This window comes from Pseudopipra pipra, chromosome 7, assembly GCF_036250125.1.
Source record: "Pseudopipra pipra isolate bDixPip1 chromosome 7, bDixPip1.hap1, whole genome shotgun sequence".
Classification (NCBI taxonomy): Eukaryota; Metazoa; Chordata; class Aves; order Passeriformes; family Pipridae; genus Pseudopipra; species Pseudopipra pipra.
Genome location: NC_087555.1, coordinates 20,944,549 through 20,969,227, shown reverse-complemented (window position 1 = coordinate 20,969,227; position 24,679 = coordinate 20,944,549). Strand labels below are relative to the sequence as shown.

The window sequence follows — 24,679 nt, the reverse complement described above, 5'->3', positions numbered from 1 at the left end:
ATATTTCCTGCAGGAATTAGGGGTATGCCTCATCTGTAATATGTTGAAGCAATAGTGATATAGGCATACCATGAGGAACTAAACAGAACAGCTCACAAAAAATCAGCTGTGCCTGAAATGTTCATTGCAGAATTTCTGAAACTCAGTTCATGTATGGAGAATCATGAGTTAAATTTGAAAACAAGGTTTGCAATTAAATATCATGTTCTGCTCCCTTTACTCAGGTGGTTTACCCTGTTGAAGTCTGGAAGGCAAATATTATTTGGGTCAAAGTACTGATTCTTTCCTTCTTTCCCTGTTCTGCAGTAGTAAAAATCTAAATTCAATGCTAGAAATCCTAAAGTTAGAGCATGTATTATCATGCTTTGGAAACCAGAAAAGTAATTCTGCAGTTAAATGTGGATGTGGGGTAAAATCCTGAGGAATGCTTGTTCCTGATTGAGAAATGCCCAGCAGTTGTATTGATCTTTTCCAAAAGCATAGTGGTTTCTAGTAGGAGATGCAAGACTTTAAGCTATATGTTGCAATCATAGTTCCTCCTATTATTTTTCTTGGTGTTCTTTGAATATCTTTGAACATCCTTGTTTATGTCAGGCTCAATTTTTTCTTTTTAATATGTCTTGATGAGTCAGCAGCACACAAATGATACTTCATCAGACATTTTGTCAGAGTAAAGGGAACAGAAAACATAAGAACTCTGATTATTAGAGGCTATATTTTAATGGACTCCAAGAATAATAGGAAGAGAGTTGAAAAATGGTGATAGTGAATGGCACATTACAAACCAAACCTTTCTCCCCTACAATAAAGGACCAAAGTGTGGATTGAGAATCAATAGTTATGTGGGAATGCAAACATGCTCAGTTTGAAAGTCTGAAATGTACTATTTCAGGCAGGGAGAGGCATTGTGTTTTCAGGATTTCAGCTGCTCTGTTTGCCACACCTGCTCAGAGAAGTAGAGCATAATCTTTACAAATGCTGCCCTCTGATTCCAGTTGAGGCAGATCATGGCTGCTGGCAGTGTTCCAGGTCTGCATGGCTGATACGCCCTTTGGGCTTTCTAGGACTGCCACAATGCTGGCTAGATCCACTTGCTTTCAACAAGCATGAACTTTGACCCATGTGTAGAAAGAAGAAATTATAGGAATGGATAAGAATTTCCCCAGATGTATGGGAATCAAAAGAATTTTAAAAAAACTTAAAGACTTTATTCCTCTGTTTCTCATTTTTTAAGAAATTATTACATTCAGAAATGCTTTTTTAAATGTTAGTAATACACAAGTTATTGCTGAAACTGTGGAGAGGCAGTGAAAATACATGGATTAGTGAATTCTGTATTAGGTAAAAATAAAGCATGAGTCAAGAAAAATAGACAAAATTGCAAGTATAAAGCAGTAGTTGGAAAGGGAATACATTATTCTCAGAGTACAGCAAAAACTACTGAGTACATTAGTGTTACGTTGAAAAACTTGTTGTTGAACACTCTTCCATATTTTCATGATCACTCTTGGAATTTAGATACTTTGAGGTACTATTGTTGTTGATTTCTAAATAAACTTATTAAAATGTTTTCATTCAATTATGTTCATCATAATTTGGCTGGACTCGATGATGTTTGAACTGGACAAGGAATTGTGTAAATGAAAGAACATATTGGCCAAATACATTTAATGATGAAGTAAAAATTATTCTGGGTTTGTAACTTGTTATCTTGTAAATGCTGTTTTTCATTCTGTTTTTCTTTTTCCAGACCTTTATAGTATTGAATAAAGGGAAGGCAATATTCCGATTCAGTGCCACCTCTGCCCTGTACATGTTAACTCCTTTCAATCCTCTTAGAAAAATAGCTATTAAGATTTTGGTACATTCATATCCTTTTCAAGTGGTTAGTCTAAAACTGTACTGAATGAGATGTTACTTAGTATTTAAATCATTCTCTGGCACATGTCCCAGGATCAATATGATCTGTAGTGCTTTGTCCCTCTTCTATCTACTATTTCTGTCTTCTGTTCTTTTTCTTATTCTCTTTTTACATTTGTGTTCATTGCTGGATCCTAATGTAGTAATACCAGAAGCCAGACAACCAGTCATTGTCCTTTACGGTTTCTTTCTCTGTCCTCTTTCTTCCCCCACATATTTTTTTCCTTCCCTCTTCTTTTTCCTGTAATCACCATATCTTTTTTTCATCTTTTCCCCTCCTCCACATTTTTCATAAACTGCAGATATATTGCTCAAAATACTTACAGTTCTTCACTGATACCATGTGTTAAAATCATATCTTTGATCCCAGGTCTGTGCTTGCATGAATATTTAGTGAAAATATGGTTTCATTATTCCTTTTCATTTTCTTATTCTGATAACAATTGCAGAAAGATAGATTCATAAACCAGCTTAGGTTTCTTGTTTTATTATACTTTCTCAGTCCTATATGTATCTCACCTGTCTATTTCATTTATTGATCATTACTGCATTATACACATAATCCTGTTGATGTTTTAATTTCAGTCTTCAAGTAGGTCATGAGATTTCCACATTACAGGTAGAGATTTGAAAAGCTAAATTATTATAATTACTTACATATTATTTTGTCTTTTTCAATGATATGATAGCTACCTATAGTAGGCATCCCACTGGTCTGATCCCAAATGCTCATAAGAGAAATGAGGGCATTGACTTCAGCAAGTCTGCTTACTTAAGGAGCAAATACAAATGTTTGCACACTTATTTTTACAAATACCTAACGTAAGCACACTGAAAGTAGTTCTGTGTATAGCATTGCATATAGGGGTCCTAAGATCATGTAGAATAAATCTTGAAAGGATTTCTTCCAGTCTTGTTATAGTGGAAGTCTGATAATTACAACAGTTGTTTTGTGGTAGATGTTGTTATCAATGGCTAGCCTACAAATGGCTCCAGAATCAATCATAATACTACATAGCCTGTTTTGAATTTTCCTGCTATAGGTGCCACTACAACTAATTATTTTTCAATTATATAACACTCCTTACCATATTCTAGAGCTTTATTCAGTTATGTGGAATAATAGAAGACTGTGGGGTTGAGATGATGGTGAAGAGTTAGTCACTGAAGTCAGAATGTTAGAAAACATTGTTCAAACTTGTGGGAAGGTACAGTTATTTCTCCACTGATGAAAGAATAGTGAGGACTTGCAACTGAGAGGACATTTCATCAAAAAGGATTTTGAAAGCCTATGTAAAATACAGGCTGGGAAAACTCATAACATGGTTTTTTTATGTTTTAAATATTCCTTTCTCTTGTGTTCATATATGAGTTACAGAACAAGAAGGTAGTTTCTGACTAAGGGATTTAAAATATATTTACTGAGCAGAAACCCAAGGAATTGTTGAATTTAATGCCACAGTTCAGAAGGCAGAGGTATTTATTGTCCTTTGAAGGTTTTTTTAATTAATGTAGACATGCAAAGAAAACTTCATGAGGGGAACCTCACTGTACTTCTCACCCCATTATATTGGGATTTGTGTTTAGGAGCACTACATGAACCTCCAGCTAAAGCTCTTCTCAAAACCGAGCTTTGTCCTGTCTCTAGTTTCAGGTGATGGTGCCATCATGTGGACATTTTGTGATTCACCTATGTGGTTTTCATTTTGGTGGTTGTGTTTTCATATCTTAGAAGAATGTTAGCAATTCTGAGAGTGACAGGTTGTAGAGCAGTTAGAGCAGTTCTCTTAAAATAAATTATTTATGACTTGGACCTATTCAGGAATTCTTTTTAGATTTCTTTTTTTTCCGAGGGGGAAAATATCATGTCCCTTCCCTTCCAACTGCATTTATATTACAAAAGTCATATAGAACTCAAACAGCAATAAATAATAATAAATAAATAAATAAATAATAAATAAATAAAATACTTCTCTCCCTAAGATTTCCCTATGTTGTCTCCTATTATGTTGCAGCTAGCTTTAATATATGTATCATAATGATAAGCAAAAATTTTTATATGTGCCAAATTTTATGGTGAAACAATGAAGAAAATGTATTTTTCATTCTTTTGTATGCATGAAGCACATCAGATTTGTCTAGATCATCTAAAAGTAATGATTTTTGTATTACTCCAAGAAATTGGAAACTACTACTTCAAATTTTCACATTTTTATTCAAAAATAAAAAACAAGATCTCCTAAAATTAAGAGATGGGTCTTTCCTTTTAGTATCTTTCAGATTTTCTGATTTTTCGTAGATGATTGTTCTTTTTTTAGCTATAAAGTGGTGACTGTGAAAGATTTAACATATTCAAGGCCTTTCCCTTGCTGTTAAAAGGGCTGGGTAGGGTTAAATTGCTCCTGAAAGTGAAAATCTACCAAAGCAGTGTGTTATTTGATACTCTTTTTATAAGATTTTTTTCTGGCTTATATTCCTTAACTCTTAACCTACATTATTCAGCATGCTTATCATGTGCACTATTTTGACCAACTGCGTATTTATGACCATGAGTAACCCTCCAGACTGGACAAAGAATGTAGAGTAAGTTAAATGGATTTTCTCTGAATAATAGTAATCAGAAATAAACTGCTGTAAATTATTTTATATTAGGATGGCATCCCCTGGCAGCAGGTACCTTGTTGGCATATCCTTTCAACAGCTATTCTGATGCTGGTTTCTTCACTGTGGCGTTAAATACATGTAATTGTCTCATGACAAGTTGTTTAATGTCCAGCTTCTGTTTACAGTATTAGATAGGGGAAGTAAGAAGAAAAGCTAGTCTTATGATCATACAGAAGAAGTGAATTATAAATGTTTTTTACTGCATTCTATCTTGCGTCTGTGGAAGAATGCAAAAAAGGCACTCTCATCTCAATTGCAATAACCATTAACAGATAAAGGGATCATCTTATGGATGGCTGTATTCACTGTACTGCAACTTTCTTTTACCGAAGCCAATCTAACAATGGAAAGCATGTATGCAAATTAAACTCTTAATGAAAGTATTGAAATGGTTAGCACGATGTCAGCTTGTTGGCTAAGTGGTCCGGTTTGGTGTCAGCTACATGGTGCCGATGGACAATGACACTTCCAAGGCTGTAGACCATGGTGTGAAACACTGCTCTTCATGGTGCTTCGTTTTTGCAATCACATTTTATGCTTCTGTGCTTTTTCATTCCTTAGTGCTTGGGATGATACATACCTGTTTAATCTCCAGTAATCAAAAGTGGAATCATAGGGCTATTAAAGTCAACAAAGGCATTCTCATTTTGAGTTCAGTGCAAACCTGTATGTATGTCTAGCATGTAGTAAATATTTATGATAAAGAGTGATTGCTTGGATATTTCTTCTTGGTTTTGTGTTGTGCCATTTAGATTTACAACTTGTCCTCATCTGTTAAGTAAAGTTGTGCAGGAGACATTTTTTAGTGATTGAACTGAAAACATTCACATTGGAAAACGGTTTTCAGGTTGGCTCAGTTAGAGTAAGCTTGTTAAGCAGTTTAATTTGAATTCTTTTTCATTAAAGATATAAATTAAATTAAATTTCAAGATGACGTCATTTGGATACAGAAGATTGAAATGACACAGAATGCTGGAATTAAATATTTTTTTAATTTACATTTCAACTACATTTTTTTAGTCAAAATGAGTAGCTGAATTTTATTGGCATTCATAACTATTTTTGGTTGTTCTTGCACATGATTTTGCATCTGAAATTACTTGTTTCATTCCAGTACTGTGTTTTGCTGAAAGTGAAGTACTGGATATACCTGCTCTATAATGAATGAGGGCTGATGAGGGTTGGCACTTGTGAGCTCATGGTACTAAGCACCATTTCACCATAAAAATAGCATTGAAGAAAGAAACTTTTAGTCTGGAAGCAACTACTGAAATCCTAACATATTCCATCTGTGTGTTTTGTTATGACATGAGTTCAGACTGGACATAAGCATGCAGCAGTGAAGTAACTGGGAATTTTGCATCTCTCTTATTGGTATAGATTACAGAATTTGAACTTAAGATATGGGTTGTTATTTAGTTTTTTTATCCTAATTTCATTTCTCCTTCCTTATGGTATAAATTATGCTTAAGAAAAAGTTGATTATAACTGCCATTAAATTCTTATGCCTCTTAAAGAGAAGAAAATGAAAATAAAGTAACAAGAAAGCATAAACTGTGAAGATAATATGTGTACCTGTAATCTCTGTCTTGCATATTTTCTTCAGATACACTTTCACTGGAATTTATACATTTGAATCACTTATTAAAATTCTTGCAAGGGGCTTCTGTTTAGAAGATTTTACATTTCTTCGAGACCCATGGAATTGGCTAGATTTCACTGTCATAACATTTGCGTAAGTCTTCTACTTTTTTTTTTTTAATAAATATTCTCTCTGATAGCATGAGATTAGTGACTAAAAATTGCCTCATATCTTGTCAGCCAGAACATTTGGAGCCTGGACTTCCTGTGGTTTCAATATGTTTCTTCTACCTCTTTTACACATTTTAGTATTTCTAACCAAGCATGTGCTGCAGAGGCCAGCATGGTGTGCCAGCCCGTTAGGATTGGGAATGCCATCAGCCTGAGCTGTTCATATCCTGTCTCCTTTCTGCATACCAGAATTAAAAGGAATCCTCTTGACTTGGTGCTAATAGCTGACCAAATTAGGTTTCAAACATCATGTCAATGTGGTTTATTTTGATAAAACTTTATTTAATTTTATGGGCAGAAGTATATTTATAACAAAGGCAAAATACAGTGAACGATCAAGAGGTCTTGATAAAAAACCCGAGCAAATAAGATAAAATCTGCCTCAATTCTGAGTAACTGTGATTTAATCCTACAGGTATGTAACAGAATTTGTAAACCTAGGCAATGTTTCAGCTCTTCGAACTTTCAGAGTATTGAGAGCTTTGAAAACTATTTCTGTAATTCCAGGTAAGAAGAAGTTGGTGTAAGGTGTTAGGCCCCTCGTATCTCCAACTGTTATTTGTGTGCTGTCATTGTGTTTGTGTGTGAACTCCCCTATTACAGATATGTGACAGAGTTTGTGGACCTGGGCAATGTCTCAGCGTTGAGAACATTCAGAGTTCTCCGAGCTTTGAAAACAATATCAGTCATTCCAGGTGAGAGCGAGGTTAAACACCGAGGCTGACTTTTGTTCTACAAAGGCTGTATTCACATTTATAAAGCATAAGCCTTGTTTGCTACACATTGTCAACTAAACAAAAAGCAGGAATCAAGACATGTAATTTTATTTAAATTGATTCATGCTTGTATTAGTTGTATTTTCTTTTTAAAAAAAAATCAGCCTTTGAGTTTAACAAATTCTTGCATGGGATATTTGCAGTAAGCAACCTATTGTGATTTGCATCTTATGACATCAAGCTTTCCTTTACATGTTTTAAATATAAGTTAATTTTAAGCTTTCATAGTGATGCAAATTTTATCATTTATTGAAAGCACTTGATATGGCAATTTAATTCAGTTTTAACTCACGTATGAAAAATTAAACTCTAAAAGATAGCATGGGCCATGCATGGGGTATTGTTTTAAAGATGTCTTTCTTCTCCAAACCATCACCCCTCTTATATTGTAAGAAGATTATTACAACTTCATTTAAATATGCACTTATAATGTCTTTATAATGGGTTTACTAATGTAGAATACATTATAAAAGGTTCATATAAGAAAGGTTTGGGCAAGAAGCATCAGCAAAAAATGAACAGTGCTATTCTATGTAGGATTGAGATATAGCATGGATAACAGAAGCACTTGTTTTGGCATAAACAATGTGTTTGGAATTACCTACTTTTTATTTCTGTACACTATAAAATAAGCATAAACTTACATCTTTTCACTCATCTTCACAAGTAATAAGGCTTTTCATTAAAGTTATTGTATCACAAATATTTGAGTAGTTTACTAGGCTTTTTGCATGAAATCTTTATCAGGAAAAAAATGAAGTGAATTTTTTTGTGTGTTTAGTATCTATTTAACATCATAATAAAAATATTTTCTCTTTGCAGGCTTGAAGACTATTGTGGGAGCCCTAATTCAGTCTGTGAAGAAGCTCTCAGATGTGATGATCCTGACAGTGTTTTGTCTGAGTGTATTTGCACTGATAGGGCTGCAGCTGTTCATGGGCAACTTGAGGAATAAATGCCTGCAGTGGCCTCCAGACAATTCTACTTTTGAAACAACTGTTATTTCCATCTTTAATAGCTCTATAGGTGAAAATGGTACATTTATTAATACAACAATGACAACATTTAACTGGGATGAGTACATCGAAGATGAAAGTAAGAGTTAATTATATAATCTGCTGCATTGGTTTTCTGGAATTTATTTAAACAGATACAAGAACATTAGTATCTTTCTCTTGCCTTTAAAAGTGTGTAGCCTGGCCAACAGACATGAGAGAACCCATTTTCTCTAGTAAATAAAAGAACAGTCATAATATAATTTAACATACTCATAATACCATACTGGATGCCAAAATATGTTTTTACCTTTTACCGAATATAACTTTTAAAGTAAAATCATATCTCAGCTTAAACCAGAAATTTCCATGGTAGCTTCAAGCCTCCTGAAGTAGAGTGACAGCCCTAATATAGGAGCTGAAATGTAATAGCTGGATTAGTGCAAGTTAATGCCCAATATCATAAACCCACACTTGAACGTCAGTTAGCCCATGAGTCCTGCCATAGCACATCAATGCAACTATGTTGTTTCTTTACAACTTGGTGTCTCTGCATCACGCTCTCTTGCACAGCACAGACATGCCTTTATGACAATACTGGAGATTTATCCAATGCTTCTCATCCTTGCAAAATAAGAATTAGAGTCCATATTTCTGTCTTTTAATTTGTCTCCTTTCTTTGGAAAATCAGGAAATGAGCGTGTTCGTCTCCTTTGTATCTCGTAATACAGTATTCTACTGTTTTAGGTAGTTAATGTCACCACCGTGTTAACGAAAATAGTTTTAAAATTCAGGTAGAACAACTGTGAACATATCTATAGTAGATTGCTATTCTGTCTTTCATCATGGTAGTATCAGTTTCTCCTATTTATCTGTTCAGCCTCTTCTATTTATTTTAGTGTATTTTAGTGTTTTAACTTCATAATTAGGCATAATCTCGGGGTTTTTATAAAGTCTGTATAAATGTCGTAACTGATGACTATATCACTGAAAGTTAGAAAACCTGAGTTTAAGAACTAAATACTTTTGGATCCAAGTCTCATTGCCTTATAATCTTTTAATATACTTATCATCTCAGCATGCTTGTGGTATACAAGTGTCATGGAGAAATTTTGAATGATAAACTATTCATAAAACTATCTGAAGACCAGATCCATTCCATTCCCCTTTAGTTGTTTCTGGTACTATATTACACAAATAGAATTTTTTTTTCTAAATATCTGACCTACATTTTCCTAATTTCAGATTGAATATATTACTGCTTCTCCTGTAGAATTAGAAATAAGATAATCATAGACTAATTTGTATTAGTCTTTATGATCTTTAAAAACTCTTATCTTCTTTATTTTTGGTCTTTTCTAAGCCAAGCCATGCTATTTGCTGTTTTGCATTTTTTATACCTATTTTCACTTCCTTTTTTCTATTTTGGACTCTTTCCAGTTAGTCTGGGAATTTTTTTTCTTGTTCTTCCATTGCCTTTTTGTTATGGGATTTGGTTGGTTGGGGGGGTTTATGAGATGTTTAAATTGGGTACTTACTTCTCTAACAATTACTTCTAATTTGTATCTTTACCTCATGTGCCATATATGCAACATTCCTAGTAACACATTTCAAAATTACCTCAGTTTTATGTCAGCACTGTATTGTTGATTCACAGTCAACTGTGACAGTTACTGCATCGTTTTCTACTGTGGTGGCTGTGGCCACATCCTGTCTGCTTTACATTTACATATTTGATTTTGCCTTGTCAAGTGTAGGATTTTGCACTTGTCTCTATTGGAATAAATCCATTTGCTTTTGGACCAGCTTGTCTGTTTGTGAAGGTCATTCTAAATTTCAGTTATCTCTCCTAGCTTGATGTCTTCAGAATACTTGATGCATTTTTTTCTGTTGTTTCATGTCTTGAGTTGGTAATGAAACTTGTTATGAAAACTGTGTCTAGCACAGATCCCTGGAGGATCTTCAGAGAGGTATCCTTATGAATTGACACTGGGTCACTGGTGACTCCTCTCTGAGAATTTTTTTCAAGTATTTTGTGGTATTTCCAGCCAGAAAATATCTCCTTTATTTGCATATGGAAGTATCATGTAGGGCTTGTACACTTGACTGTTGTCCTGTTATTAATTGGCAGGAGACAGGAATAGTTTTATATATGGCATATTTTTTACAAACCCATGTCGACTATTTTTATTACTTTATCATTATCTTTTTTTTTTAAATCTTATTTAAGTGTTTTCAAAAATAGTTGGCTGAGAGTTGAGCTGACTAGATGGTTTAACTGGATTCTCTGCTCTTCAGAGGAGAAGCTGTGCCACATAAGAATATGAATTAGGCCGACAGGCAATTTTGAAAGTCCTGCTTGGAGCCTATTTGCATCTTTAAACTTCTTGAACTGTTTAGGTAGAGGTTAGATCCCTCACAGGGTCTGACTGTGTGATCACCAGAATGTCTGAAAATCCTCTGATTTCTTATCTGATATCTGAGACTAGGTTGCTGATGTATAAATTATGCACATAATCTCTCTCTCTGTTTAAAACAAGCAGATTTTATGCTGCCTCTGTTGTATACAGGTGGTGACAGAGTAGAAGCAGTCAATAGGAACTGGTTGCAATTCCCTGCTTGTCTGCTTAGCATTAGTCCTCAGTTAGTTCATGCCAGCTAAGATAGTCTGTGCCAGCTGGCAGTGAATCTCACAGAACCATCTGCTTCCTGGGAACAGCCAGAACATACCTAATTCTGGCAACTTTAGCTTAATATGCCACCTGACCCAAAAATCTCCACTAGAGATTCCCATTTTACCATAAGAATCCCAAACTGGAAATCGAAGGCAAATTGTCTTTCCTTTTCTGCTGCAAAGCAGAACAAAGAAAATAAAAGAATGTGTCGGGGGCTTTTAAGAGTTTCACCTCTTTAGATTATGTTTTGCCTCATTTTAGTAGTTAGCCAGTTGAAAAATACGTATAGGTTCTTGAAGTCCATTCCTCTGCTATAGAATTCTGTGTAGTAATTTTGTGTAATGTACAATAAAAGCTTGATTTCTCCCCCAGCTGCTCAAATTAAGATCCAGCTAGCAATTTCTTGAGCATGTTGTGTTCTGTTTTCATGCTGCAAAATTTCAGTATTTTTTCAAGGAATACTTGGATAAAATAATATGTAATGAAAAATTACAAATTAATAATACTAAGTATTCTATATCGAAATGCACAAACAAGGGCAGAGATTTGTCCTTATCCTTTCCCTTGTTTTCCTGCAGTTTTTCTATTTGCTGACATACACAATGTGGTATTCCAGCCATTGTATCTTAATAATTTGGTTAGGTTTCTGAGAATTAACTGTGCAACTACCTTTCCATTTTCTAAAGAAAGGCCAACTTTAGGACTCTATAGAAAACCACTTTCCTGTCAAGACAGTATTTTCCATGCTTTTATCATTCCTAACCATTGTATGTTGCAGTTAAAAAGTTTGTTAGCTCTGCTAATTTCTTTCAAGTGTAAAAGTCTATATAATTGCTCAATTTCCATTGGGCATAAATGTTACCTTTCTCATCACCTTTTTGATTTTTTTTTTTTTTAATCAGGTCATTTCTACTTCTTGGAAGGACAAAGTGATGCACTGCTGTGTGGCAATAGCTCAGATGCAGGGTAAGAAAATGAGCATCATTTTTCATTATGCATAAAGGAAAAAGAATTAGCTGCTTAGAATAGCTCAGGTGTGGTCAACTTTAATATCAACTGTACTGTAGCGTTACAAATTACCAATGGTTTGCATTTGAAGCTATACCTAAATACAGCCATCTATGTGATTTGAGTTTACACAGGCACTTCCATCTGCATCTTAGGCTACTTTTCTAAAGGTAACCACATGAATGCTACGTTCATAAATGTTGCTGCCAGCTTGCTGGCAACTGTTTATTGTCAGCCATGCTACTTGATGTTCTTCTCTTGTCCTGGTGGAGATGTGTTATTATGACAAATTGTGGGGAAAGGTAGATAGAATAATACTAATTATATTATTAAAGCATTGAAATATCATTAGGAAATGGAATTAAAAATTGAAAAACAAGATATATATTTTTATCTTGGGTATGTAGAATAAAATTTTACTTGTTCATAGTTTTGTTAGCAACTGGTACTCCTGAAAAATTTTGTTTTACTACAGCATATGGTAATATAGAGTAGTTGTTAAAAATAGCATTTCCTCTTCTTTTGTAGTCAATGTCCAGAAGGATATATATGTGTGAAAGCTGGTAGAAACCCCAACTATGGCTACACAAGTTTTGATACATTCAGTTGGGCATTCTTGTCACTGTTTCGATTGATGACTCAGGACTTTTGGGAGAATCTTTACCAGCTGGTGAGGACTTATTAAAATAAACAGCACCATCACCAATACCATTACTACATAGTACTTGCATAGTTATTGTCATTCACATGTCCCTAAGGCCTTTGGACCAGAAATCATCTTTAATTTCATGTATGTAAGCTATTGTTTTAAACAGTAAGGCCCTTATTAATGATTTAAGTTACCATGTGCTACTTAAATACATAATAAGGAATAGCTTTTATGAAGGTGGTTAAACATTATTGTTTGTTTTCCCAAATGTGTAAATGAACTTAAGTTGTTAAAGTTTCTTACCCAAACATGCTGTAAATAAATGCTAGTGAAATTTATTTGCAGTCTAGTAAAAATATGTTCTGTTTGAAAAGGTTACATTTTGTCCCTGAATTACACATATCCTTAGTGTGAAGGACAGTAATTTTGTTCACTGTGACATTTTATATAGTGCACTGTCTTTGTGGCAGTCTAGTTTGGGACTGATGAGACAAGAAGGTAAGATGCTGATTGGCCCCACTAATGTTAAATTTAAAGGCTATAATGTAGATATATAGATTGTTGTTGGTATAAGTTCTGAAGTATTCAGAATCTGATTTCCCTTGACAATATTAGACATAAAAGTTAGATTTTTGCATATATATTCATGATATATTATTATTTCTGTATGGAAGAAGTAACTAAATAATCTTGTGCTAACACAAAGCAGTCTTATAATGTATTTATAGATTATAACACAGAGGCTATCATATTATGTAACAGCATTCAAAGTCTGCTAAAAATGTGTATTATCTCTTTTTCTCCAGACACTGCGTGCTGCTGGGAAAACATACATGATATTTTTTGTTTTGGTCATTTTCCTGGGTTCTTTCTACCTGATCAACTTGATCCTGGCTGTGGTTGCCATGGCCTACGAAGAACAGAATCAAGCAACCATGGAAGAAGCAGAACAGAAAGAAGCAGAATTTCAGCAAATGCTGGAACAACTGAAAAAGCAACAGGAAGAAGCTCAGGTATCCCTATAAAGTAAAATTTCTTCTTCCATTCATGACTGTGATTGGATGCTTTATGTCCAAATGTGAGAATACTTTTACTCTCCTACTCCTAACAATGTACTATTCTGTCTCATAAATTCCTTCTTATTGCAAACAATCTTTAATGTTTTCCATTGCACTGTTTCTGCTGGCTCGAGTGAACCTGTTAATTTGTGACAAAAATGATAACCAACAAGCTAAACCACTGGATTTTCAAACTGGAAGTGAATATCAACTTTTTAACTGAGCATAGTCAAGAGCCGTCTGGATATGGTCCTTGGGCAACCTGCTTCAGGTGACCCTGTGTGTACTGGAGAGTTGGACACGATGGCCTCCAGGGCTTTCCTTCTAACCTCAGCCATTCTGTGATTGTCTGAAATGGCGATGGGGATGTGGGGAGAAAACCCCAAACAGTAATTCTGTTTATATAAGTAACAGAATCAAAACTATTGTAGGTGCTATAGGAGAAATATTTTGCTTCAGCAATATTTGGCTTTTCCTACTCCCTCCCCATCTCTCCCAGCAGAAGGCCGTAGTGTTCCAGTTTTAAAGAAAACTGGAGAAAGTGGAGAAACTGAAGAAAACACTTCTGTGGTACAGATGTAATGATTATATACTGCTTTGAAATTCCTTTTCATTTTTCGAAGGCTGTCAAATCTAATAATTGATAATGTCTAGCATGTGGCCACCAACATAAAAGTTGAACTATGTCTTCCATATAAGGACATGACTGAAGTCAGCAGTCAGGGGTTTTTGTTTCATTGGTTAGTTGCTCTCTCTTGAGATTTTTTGGTCTGGTTGGGTTTTTTTACCACAGCTTGTAAAGAAATGTTAATAAAATGCTCCACATATTTTGAAAACCAAACAGCATCAGGTATCTAATAGTCTGTAGTTTAACACAATTCTCTGATTATGATCTGCAAAACTGAGATATCAATGCCACACCAGATCTTTAATAGACTAGAGAGTATTCAAAATCCATCAAAATGTTGTAAGAAAGTGTTGTTTCCTGTTAACAGGGATCTTACCAGTTGCTTAAGCCTTGAATCCTTACTTCTACAAAGTATTTCAGATGAAAAATTCATTGCAACATGTTGCTCCAATCTAAAACAGGTGCTTATTCACTTGTTTATCTGCCAGCATAGTTTTCATTGGGTTGCTCTAACTCCTGGTTTGTGGAGCAGTGGCAAAATTATGGTCCTTGTGGTATTTCACAAATTAATTTTCTTATGATATACTGGGTTCAGCGAAGTCGAAGCATTGCTTTTATTTCAAAAAAATAACTTTTTTAAAGAATGGCAATAAATGTAAAATAGTGAGTGGTGTGTGTTTTTGTATAAATGTTGTAAATTGCATATATGCTTGTACGTATAGGCGGCAGCAGCAGCTGCAGCAGCTGACTCAAGAGATTATAGTGGAGTAGGTGGAATAGGTGGATTCTCCGAAAGTTCTTCTGAGGCTTCAAAACTGAGCTCAAAGAGTGCTAAAGAGAGAAGGAATAGAAGAAAGAAAAAAAAGCAAAAAGAACAATCTGAAGGCGAGGAGAAGGATGGGGAAGAATTTCACAAATCCGGATCGGAGGACAGCATCAAAAAGAAAGGTTTCCGATTTTCCATTGAGGGAAATAGACTGACATACGAAAAGAGATTCTCTTCCCCACACCAGGTACCATAGTATTATTACCTCTTAACCAGCTTTGTTGTTTACTCATCATATAAACAAAAGCCTGTAAAGTAGTTTGGTTAATTCTTGCAAGATACCACAGATTCATTAGCATCTTAAATCAAAGTATGACCAAGTTAAAACTTGCAGCCAGATATGAAAATGTAAAAATTTGAGAGATTTTGGGTTTGTTCTAAATTTATATGTGAAAATTCAAAATTTGTGTGTAATTAACATGAGCTGTATTTCAAGTTTCTTAATGCAAATAGACCTATCTCCCCATGAAGTTGGATGTGTTCAGCATGATCAGTGGCTTCAAAATATACTGCACACATAAAAAGAAATGTAATGTTTCAAATGAGAAAAGTACTAAAATTTGGGATGCAAAAAGCTCATCAGAAATGACATAAATGTTCATGTGAAATTTGAAAAATTAATTGATGTGAGACCATTAATTGTGTTATCTTAAAGAAGGTAGAAATATGTGTGGCAATGTGTCCTTGCATGTGTTCCCTTGAAACACCAGTGATTCAGAGTGCCATCTGCATCTCCCATCCAGACATTTATTTCCTTTGATAGTTTTATGTTATCCCTTCTACAGTTTTCAAAGCTCCTCTTTGTTTGCCCACCTCTCACTCTCCCCTCAGCACTTCAAGTCCAGATCTCACATACATTCTCTCCTTTTTCTGGCTCTTTTTTACCTCAGTATGCTTCTTCCTTTTATCCCCACCTTCTCAATTCTCCCTGATCTTTGTGATTTGCTTTCTCCCTCTTTTTAGTCATTATTACTAAACTCATTCCTGTCTTTTAATCATCTTCTATTACTGCCTCTGGAAAGCCTGTTTCATCCCTTAATAGATCATGAGCATTCATATTCTCTTCATGTATCATTTTCTCCAGCTTCCATGCTCAAAGAAGCTCAGACCTCTTCATCCAGTGTTTTCTTATTAAGGACTGTCCTTCTTAGATCAGACCACGGTGGGAATATAATGTTTCCGACTTTCTATTTCTGCCACTCCTTCCACTCCTGTTGTACTTCCTTTTTCAATAGTATTGCATCCTTCCCCCATCTCACCTCCTTGGTCTGCCACCATTTTGTGTTGTTAACTGTCTAACTAATCTCTGTAAGACTTCATTGCTGAATTTAGTTAGTTTGTGATTCATTCTGTTTCTTATACAAATTTTCACACCTGTATCAATTGACTTCAACTTCCTGTTGAAGACCCATCTTCTGATCCCTTAGGTGCATATTCTTGCCTGTGTCTTCATTCAAACAGCAGCCTTATTCAACTGCAGCTCAATTCATCCCTCTTGTGAGAAATGAAGCATTCCTCATACAACTTGCTCTTCTAACCTTTTCATCTCCCAGGTTCATTTACAGCTGTTTGACTATGACAGTCTAGAAATCCCTTCCCCTCTGGTTTTCCAAACTTAGTTCCTTTTCATTCTGGATTCTAACCACTATTACCGAAGTTCTACTGACCATTTTTTTCCTAGAGAAAACTCAGTTTTGTACCTCATCTTTGACTTTTTCCTTGACATTTCATTTTCTTTCAATGTAAATGACCATTTTCTTCCTCTTGAAAGCTTATTCTTCCTAACATTCATGATTTTTTGTCCTCTCAATTCTCCTGGTTTAGCTGTGCTTTAGAAGATCCTTTTACCCCTTTGACCATTTCAAAGGGATTTCCACAAGGCCTTTTGCTAGTTCCTTTTTCTCTCTCTCTCTTTTTCTTTTCTTTTTTTTTTTTTTTAACTCTATTCTGGACCCACAACTGTGAATCATGTCTAACTTGGGCCTCTTTCCATTTCCCAATTACCACTGTATTCATCAAGAATGTTGTTGCAAAGCACACTAACCTATCCCATTGCTTTTATCAAATCTGCTAGTAAACATATTTACCTAAAGAATTTTTTTAATACCATTAAACATACTGTACCTAAAGTTCCTCCCAACCCACCTTGTCTACTTACAGTAAACAAGTGAAATCCCAGCTTTGACTGACCCATGCCAGCATCCATAACCTCCAGTTAAATTTCCAAACTAGTTTCTTTGAGCTCTTTTTGGTATGCTGCCCCCTCATGCTTGGAAGACGCTCCCATGAGTTTTCACAGAACACTTCATTGCTTTCCTCAAATCCCTCTTTAAAACTCTCTTTTACCATGCTGCCTACAGAAAGCTTGACAGGGAAATGACTTCAGGTGAGCTAAGATGACTGTTTATCATACTCATCAATTTGCCTCCTTGTATTCCCTCTCTTTTTGTACTCATCTGTTGTGTTACACTTAGATGATAAATTCTTTACAGAGTGCCTTTTTGTTCTGCATTTTGCAGTACCCAGAACAGTGGGGCTCAGATCCACAAAGATAAGTTGCAGACGAGAAACAAAGACACTGCTTTGTTATCACCTCTGCTGTTCATAGAGGTCTTGGGTGAAATCAGGTGCTAATGCTAATCAATCAAGCAAGGCAATTACTGATATGTATTAAAATTAAGAACATGTAGAATTATTTGTAAGATTAGAGCATTATTTTTATTCTGACCCTGATAAGATCCTCGCATAGCAGAACATTCACTCACATGAGTAAACTGATGAAGATTAGCGAAGCTGTTAATACAAAATTACAAGCTATCTTTGCATATTCAGGATAGCTGAGACTTTAAAAAAAATCAAACCCTTTTTATGGCCTACTTACCTAGTATCTAAAAAGAGATGTATTTTTTTTAAACTCGGCAGTATTTGGGAGCTACCTCTGTGTGCAGACTGAGTCACAGGCAATTTGCCTAAAATTTTATTTACTCAGCCTGTCAGACTAATGCCAACCTGGAGTAAACAGTGTCTAGATACACTTACTCAGTTTATGAACAGTTGGTAATAACACAGGCAGAATAGCAGAGGAAACAATTCTGTAAAGCAGTTTCTTTTACTCTAATTAAACCAGTTGATTTCATATATCCAAAGTAGTAAAATAACTAGTCTTTGTCTGTCACTTATGTGCTCTTTGTTTACTACCCAAAAGGGAGTGTACTGGGGGGGACTGTACCAGTTCATTTCTTTGTAGATTACCTTACCCTTTAAGACATTATGGGTTTTTTCTCTATATGAAAATGTGGTATTTTAAAGAATTTTCATCTGATAATAATTGTTTTTATTTGCCTACAGTCTTTGCTGAGCATTCGCGGCTCCCTGTTCTCCCCAAGGCGCAACAGCAGAACAAGTCTTTTCAGCTTCCGAGGTCGAGCAAAGGATGTAGGATCAGAAAATGACTTTGCTGATGATGAGCACAGCACTTTTGAAGACAATGAGAGCAGAAGAGATTCTCTCTTTGTTCCTCATAGACACGGTGAACGGCGCAACAGTAACATTAGTCAGGCCAGTAGGTCATCCAGAACAATACCTGCACTTCCAGCCAATGGGAAAATGCACAGCACTGTGGATTGCAACGGAGTAGTGTCTTTAGTTGGTGGGCCGCCAGCTCTGACCTCGCCTACTGGACAGCTCCTGCCAGAGGTGATGATTGATAAAGCAGCCTCTGCTAGCAATGTAAGGAAGTCTGCAATAGCTCAGGCATGATGTTCTCTCACTGTAGGATCAGCAACTGTTTCTACAAAATTTAGTCACTTTAGCAATGATTACCTTTCTGGCCAAGCTGTGAATGCTCCTTTCATATATTCCAGTTATAAGCTAAAGGAAAAACTGAAATTGTCAACCACTCATATGTGAAAATACATGCTAATTTTCTGGGAATTAGCAGAATTGCATAGTAAACTTAGTCTGTGTAGTCTTACACCCATTGATTCATTATTCTTAGACTTAACTGGAAGGTTCTGTACTTGAAAGGATATCCAAATGGAAAAAAATTAATTATATTTACTTAATAATATTTATTATATTTAATATACAATACATTTATTGTATATAATATTATATAATATGTCAATTATATATAGAATTATATCTTTAATATATATGTTTAAATTAATTATATTTACTTAAAATGGAATATATTAAATGAGTATTAACTTCCCACTGACCATACATGAAACTTTTGATGTAACCCTGAATACTACAACTTACATGGGTTGTGATAGTGTTCCTGTAACGTAATTAATTTTTCTGTGGGTTTTTTTTTCTGTCAACATTACTAAATATTTTTTCTTCTATTTCATTTGAAAAAATGTGCTAGGAAATCAATAATTTATTCTAAATTAAGAGTTATCTTAAAATGTAGTTACTCTTTGTTCTTTTACTGCTAGCTGTGTGGGCTGTGCATTTTCATGTTTAGAAAAAGACTTCACTGCCTAATTAGAAAGATATTTATGGCAGAGCTCATTGACAAGCATTGTGAAAAATTTTATAGTTTAGAAACTGTTTATAGTCTAAAATCTGTTTTAATGTCCAGCCCTGTTTCAGCAAAATACTTACAAACATATTCTTCAGGCACAAGAGCAATCCTACTGCAGTATTTGACTATTTGTTCTGTACAAAATTAGGCATACATTAGTGTATTGCAAAGCCACAGCATGAATGGAGCATGGTGTGTGACAGCAGTATTTTAAACCAGTATGCTTCTACAATAATTTAAGTGCTATTCTTATTAAATGAACCATCAATTAGCTATTTTATCGGTGTTTTATTTTCAGGGCACTACTACAGAAACTGACTTAAGAAAGAGACGATCTAGTTCTTACCATGTTCCTATGGACTACCTGACAGATCCTAGTGCAAGGCAAAGGGCAATGAGTATAGCCAGCATGCTTACAAACACAATGGAAGGTATGTAACACATATCTTTTTGTATGACAGTGCCTTGAAGTGCTATTAAATGTGTGAAACTTTAAGTAGTAGTGGCGTTTTGAGGCAGCTATGTCAGCCTAGAGGGTACAGACAAGAAGAGATTTCTATATAGAGGTAGGTTTTTTGTTTGTTTTTTAATATGGAACTGCTAAATTTGGAAAAGCAGTCAAGCTTGCAGTATACTGATAGGTTTGAGGTAGAAACAGCAAGCTTCTAATTTAAATGCAAGTGAAAACAATTGTTCAATGTAGTCTTTCTAGTAAAGTTATGTTTTGGGGTAAAAGCTCTTTTTAGGTTACTGAAATGGCTATGCTTCTTGCAGTAGAACAATCCCCTTCTGCCAATTCAATAGACATACTGTTTCACAAAGGAAGGATCACATTCTTCTTTCTGTAAGACTAAATGCAATGAACCTGAATCAGAGAATTAAACAACTATTTGTAAGAAAGGACAAAACATTACTTTGAGGCTTGAATTTCTGTGTTCAAAATAGCAGATTGGAAGGTAATAATGAGCAGATGTGGACATGTGGACCATAATCCTGTTTAAATAGTTATCTGACTTCAGGTTTGCTCTAAATATTTATCTTTCGTGAGGAAACTTTAAAAAAATTTGTTGGAAGAGACATTAAAGATCACCTGGTTCCAAACCCCTGCCATGGCAGGAATACCTTTTACTGGACCAGGTTGCTCAAAGTCCCATCCAACCTGGCCTTGGACACTTCCAGGGAGAGGGCATCCACAACTTCTCTGGGCAACCTGTACCAGTGCCTCACTATCACAGTAAAGAATTTTTTCCTAATATCTAATCTAAATCTACCCTCTTTCTGTTCAAAGCTCTTAACCCTCATCCTATCACTCCACTCCATGATAAAGAGTACCAGGCCATCTCGCCTGCAGGCCTTCTTTAAGTATTGGAAGGCTGCACTAAAAGGTCCCCTTGGAGTCTTCTCTTCTCTAGGATAAACAACCCCAGCTCTGTCAGCCTGTCCTCATAGGAGAGTTGCTCCAGCCCCTGATCATCTTTGTGGCCTCCTTTGAACTAGCTGTAAGAGGTCCCCATCTTTCTTATGCTGATCACACTTCTTTTGGGGCTGCCTATGAAGAGATTGGCTTTCTGAACTAAGACCAACATTGTTGGATCATGTTTAATTTTTCATCCACCAATACCCCCAAGTCTTTCTCCACTAGGCTGCTCTCAATCCCCTCATCACCCAGCCTGTATGACAGATTTCTGAGACAAATTTCTCTTTTGCATCTTATGTAGCTTGTGAATAGTTCTTTTATCTATTGAATCTTTAGTATACTTTTTTCCATTTTTTACAAATTACAAAAGAAGTTGTAGTTTCTTTTGACTGATTGCAGTCTTAGTTTCAAAATATCAACACAATTGATCAACAGTACCTTGGAAAACAGCATTTAAGCTTCAAGGAAATACCCAGGTGATGCTGGAATGGAGAAACATATTTAAAATGTTATTTTCATTTTTCTCTCTAGAACTGGAAGAATCCAGACAGAAATGCCCACCGTGCTGGTATAAATTTGCTAACACTTGCTTGATTTGGGACTGCTGTACTCCCTGGCTGAAAGTCAAACATATTGTAAATTTGATTGTGATGGATCCATTTGTTGATCTGGCCATTACTATCTGCATCGTCCTAAACACCCTGTTCATGGCCATGGAGCACTATCCAATGACAGAACAGTTTAGCGGTGTGCTTTCAGTAGGAAACCTTGTAAGTCTTTCATCATGTGCCATGTATGTGAAATGCATTTTTATTTAATTCTTCTGTGACCTATGCACAGAAGAAAATGTTGACCAGATATTTGAAGGCTTGGGATGGTTGAATTTAATTTACATTTAAGCTGTTGACATTTTTGGATTTCGCAACTCTTGCTTTACAGAACAAAAGATAGTAAGATTTACTGACTTTTAAAACCTTCAGCTTCTGTCATTGAAGCTGGTTAAAGAAATTTTTGTTTTCTTCTTGGATGGATAGTTACAAGTCATAAGAAATGTTAGTTCCTTTCCCACAGTTATTCTGCTCCTCACTAGCACCTCCTGAGGTTCTGGGTGTTCAGGGAATTGTAGGGGAGAAAGACCCAGTAAGCATGGCAGATTTACTGCAACTCTGCAGGAACTGGAGAAATGGAATGACAGTGCCTTCCACAGGTTATCTGAAGAAGAACAGTTATCAACTTTCAGTGTAATTTTTTTTCTTAATGAAATAATTGTCCCTATCATAAACTTATCTTTATCACTAGAAGCAAAAAGATGGCCTACATGCAAACATGACATCTACAGGGCATTAAAATCTTAAGAGATTCTCTGTATTGGCACACATGCATGTTAGCAGGCTAGATAAAACCCTCATTTTCCCATGTACCTCTTTTTTTCTGGAAACCAACCATTGTGATGCATATGTGAGCTTCAAATCTTGAATTTTATTCCTAACCCCAATGTATGGCCATATAAAGAAACTATTCAGATTTATCATGAATTGCTCGCTGAAAATATAACTTACCAAAAGTTGATACCAGTAGTTTTACTTTTTAAATATTGTCTCATTAAATTGGAGTAAGAAACTGTATTTTCTTTGCAGGTGTTTACTGGAATTTTCACAGCAGAAATGTTTCTCAAGATAATTGCCATGGATCCTTATTATTATTTCCAAGAGGGCTGGAATATTTTTGATGGTTTTATTGTGAGTCTTAGTTTAATGGAACTTGGCCTTGCAAATGTGGAAGGATTATCTGTCCTTCGATCATTCCGATTGGTAAGTATACTAAATAAAATATCTGTCTGGATTGACTTCTCTTGCAGTAGCAGAATTCTGGTTTTAAATTTGCATGTATGTATTTTATTTGTATCTCATCTTGTGACATAATATTTAGTTTTAAATTCATTTTAGTATTCTCCTCTTGTCTGAACACTTGCTGTAACTTTCCCATAATTTCATTTTTGTCTGGTTTAAGTTGTACTTTAATATACTTTCCTTTTTTTTCTCCTCTATGTTGTAGGACAAATTTTTTAAGACACAGTACATTTATTTTAAATGACAGAAAATATATTGTTAAAGATATTTGTGAGTAACTTGTATGTCTGACATTAACAACTCCAGCTTATTTCTCTTTCTAGGAAAACCGTTTCTTCCATCTCACTGCCACTTAATATGAAAGTGATCTGGAAGTGTCTATAAACTTATGATCCTATTCCACTGATCACATTTCATATGTGCTCATTTATTTTAGTAATATTCTCTTAGAGTTAACTAAAGGAGAAAGACTATTTTGTCCACCTTGTCTAACAAGTACAACTTTTTTGTAAATATCTAAGATCACCAAAAGAGGCAAAGTCTGAATTGGAGAGATAACTGTGATAATTGCAATGTAATTGAAATAAGCATAGAAGACAGTATTTTTGATTTGTTATCATTTAAATCAGGGCTTAAGACCTGATGTATTGTCTTGTACAAAGAATTGGAAACAGAAATTTTGTAACTAAAATTTCTAAAGGTGCTTTAGACACAGGGTAACTGAAATATGAAATGTATAGCAGTAAGTTCATTACAATTAGCAGCATGAATAACTGTATACCATTCTTCTGTTTTGCAGCTTCGAGTTTTCAAATTGGCAAAATCTTGGCCAACTCTAAATATGCTGATTAAGATTATTGGCAACTCAGTGGGGGCTCTGGGCAATCTGACCCTGGTGCTGGCCATCATTGTGTTCATTTTCGCTGTGGTTGGGATGCAGCTCTTTGGGAAAAGCTACAAGGAATGTGTCTGCAAGATCTCCAGTGACTGTGAACTGCCACGCTGGCACATGCATGACTTCTTCCACTCTTTCCTGATTGTATTCCGAGTGCTGTGTGGAGAATGGATAGAAACGATGTGGGACTGCATGGAGGTTGCTGGCCAAACCATGTGCCTTACAGTCTTCATGATGGTCATGGTGATTGGAAACCTAGTGGTATGTAATCAGTGGGGATTTTTTAGAACTCTTAGAACGTACTTCCTATTTTTTATGATTTAGAAATCAGAGAAGAAGACCGGAGGAGGGCTTCAGGAGATCATGTAGTTCATTTGCCTTTTCTCTAAACCAGGTTCAAATACACCTTGATCATTTATGAAAAATATTTGTCTGCGTTTTCTTTTAAATCTCAGTAAGTTTATAACCTTTTTAGCAAGATCAGTGTTGAATTATGCTTAGAGTTAAAAATGCCTTTTAAAAAAACATCTGACTTAAATTACCTTTTACAGCCAATTAAACTAACTGGTCACAATAGTGGAAACTGTTAGTCTTCATGACAACATTTATAATATTAAAAGCTTACTGTTTCCACTTTCAGTCTTTTCTTTCTGAAACAAACCAAGCCTAGCTCTTCAATTTTTTCTCATAGATGATGATTTGTAAACTATTTATCCCTTTTGCTACTGATCTCTGAATTCCTCCTGAACAACATTCTGAATAGAGACCTAAGTACTAATAATGTGGAATAATTATATTTCCACTTCTTACACCCAACATTCCTTGTAGTACATCCCCAAATGACATGAAATTTCTGTACCAGCATTGCTTTCCTGTTGCAGCCTTTATGCCCTTTTCTATAGTGCTTCCACCTTGCAAGTTTTCACATCTTCTGTATATATATACACTTTTCATTTTTTCTAAACAATAATTTCC

At 35.2% G+C, this 24,679-nt stretch overlaps 1 protein-coding gene across 5 annotated transcripts in view; it reads left to right on the top strand.

Annotated features, from left to right (window-relative positions):
• SCN2A (sodium voltage-gated channel alpha subunit 2) overlaps positions 1–24,679 on the top strand; it is a 75,931-nt gene that overhangs the window by 22,214 nt on the left and 29,038 nt on the right. Inside the window, exons 3-16 of one of the 5 annotated variants that reach the window (XM_064661014.1) lie at positions 1,751–1,869; positions 4,414–4,503; positions 6,191–6,319; positions 6,812–6,903; positions 7,995–8,267; positions 11,745–11,808; positions 12,379–12,520; positions 13,306–13,512; positions 14,908–15,198; positions 18,360–18,740; positions 19,841–19,973; positions 21,491–21,729; positions 22,597–22,770; positions 23,609–23,965. In XM_064661014.1, coding sequence (XP_064517084.1) covers positions 1,751–1,869; positions 4,414–4,503; positions 6,191–6,319; positions 6,812–6,903; positions 7,995–8,267; positions 11,745–11,808; positions 12,379–12,520; positions 13,306–13,512; positions 14,908–15,198; positions 18,360–18,740; positions 19,841–19,973; positions 21,491–21,729; positions 22,597–22,770; positions 23,609–23,965 — 2,691 coding nt within the window. Of the gene's footprint in view, positions 1–1,750; positions 1,870–4,386; positions 4,504–6,190; positions 6,320–6,811; positions 6,904–6,999; positions 7,092–7,994; positions 8,268–11,744; positions 11,809–12,378; positions 12,521–13,305; positions 13,513–14,907; positions 15,199–18,359; positions 18,741–19,840; positions 19,974–21,490; positions 21,730–22,596; positions 22,771–23,608; positions 23,966–24,679 lie in introns of those variants that run through there. The other 4 variants (XM_064661013.1, XM_064661011.1, XM_064661012.1 and 1 more) reach the window with 4 other exon arrangements.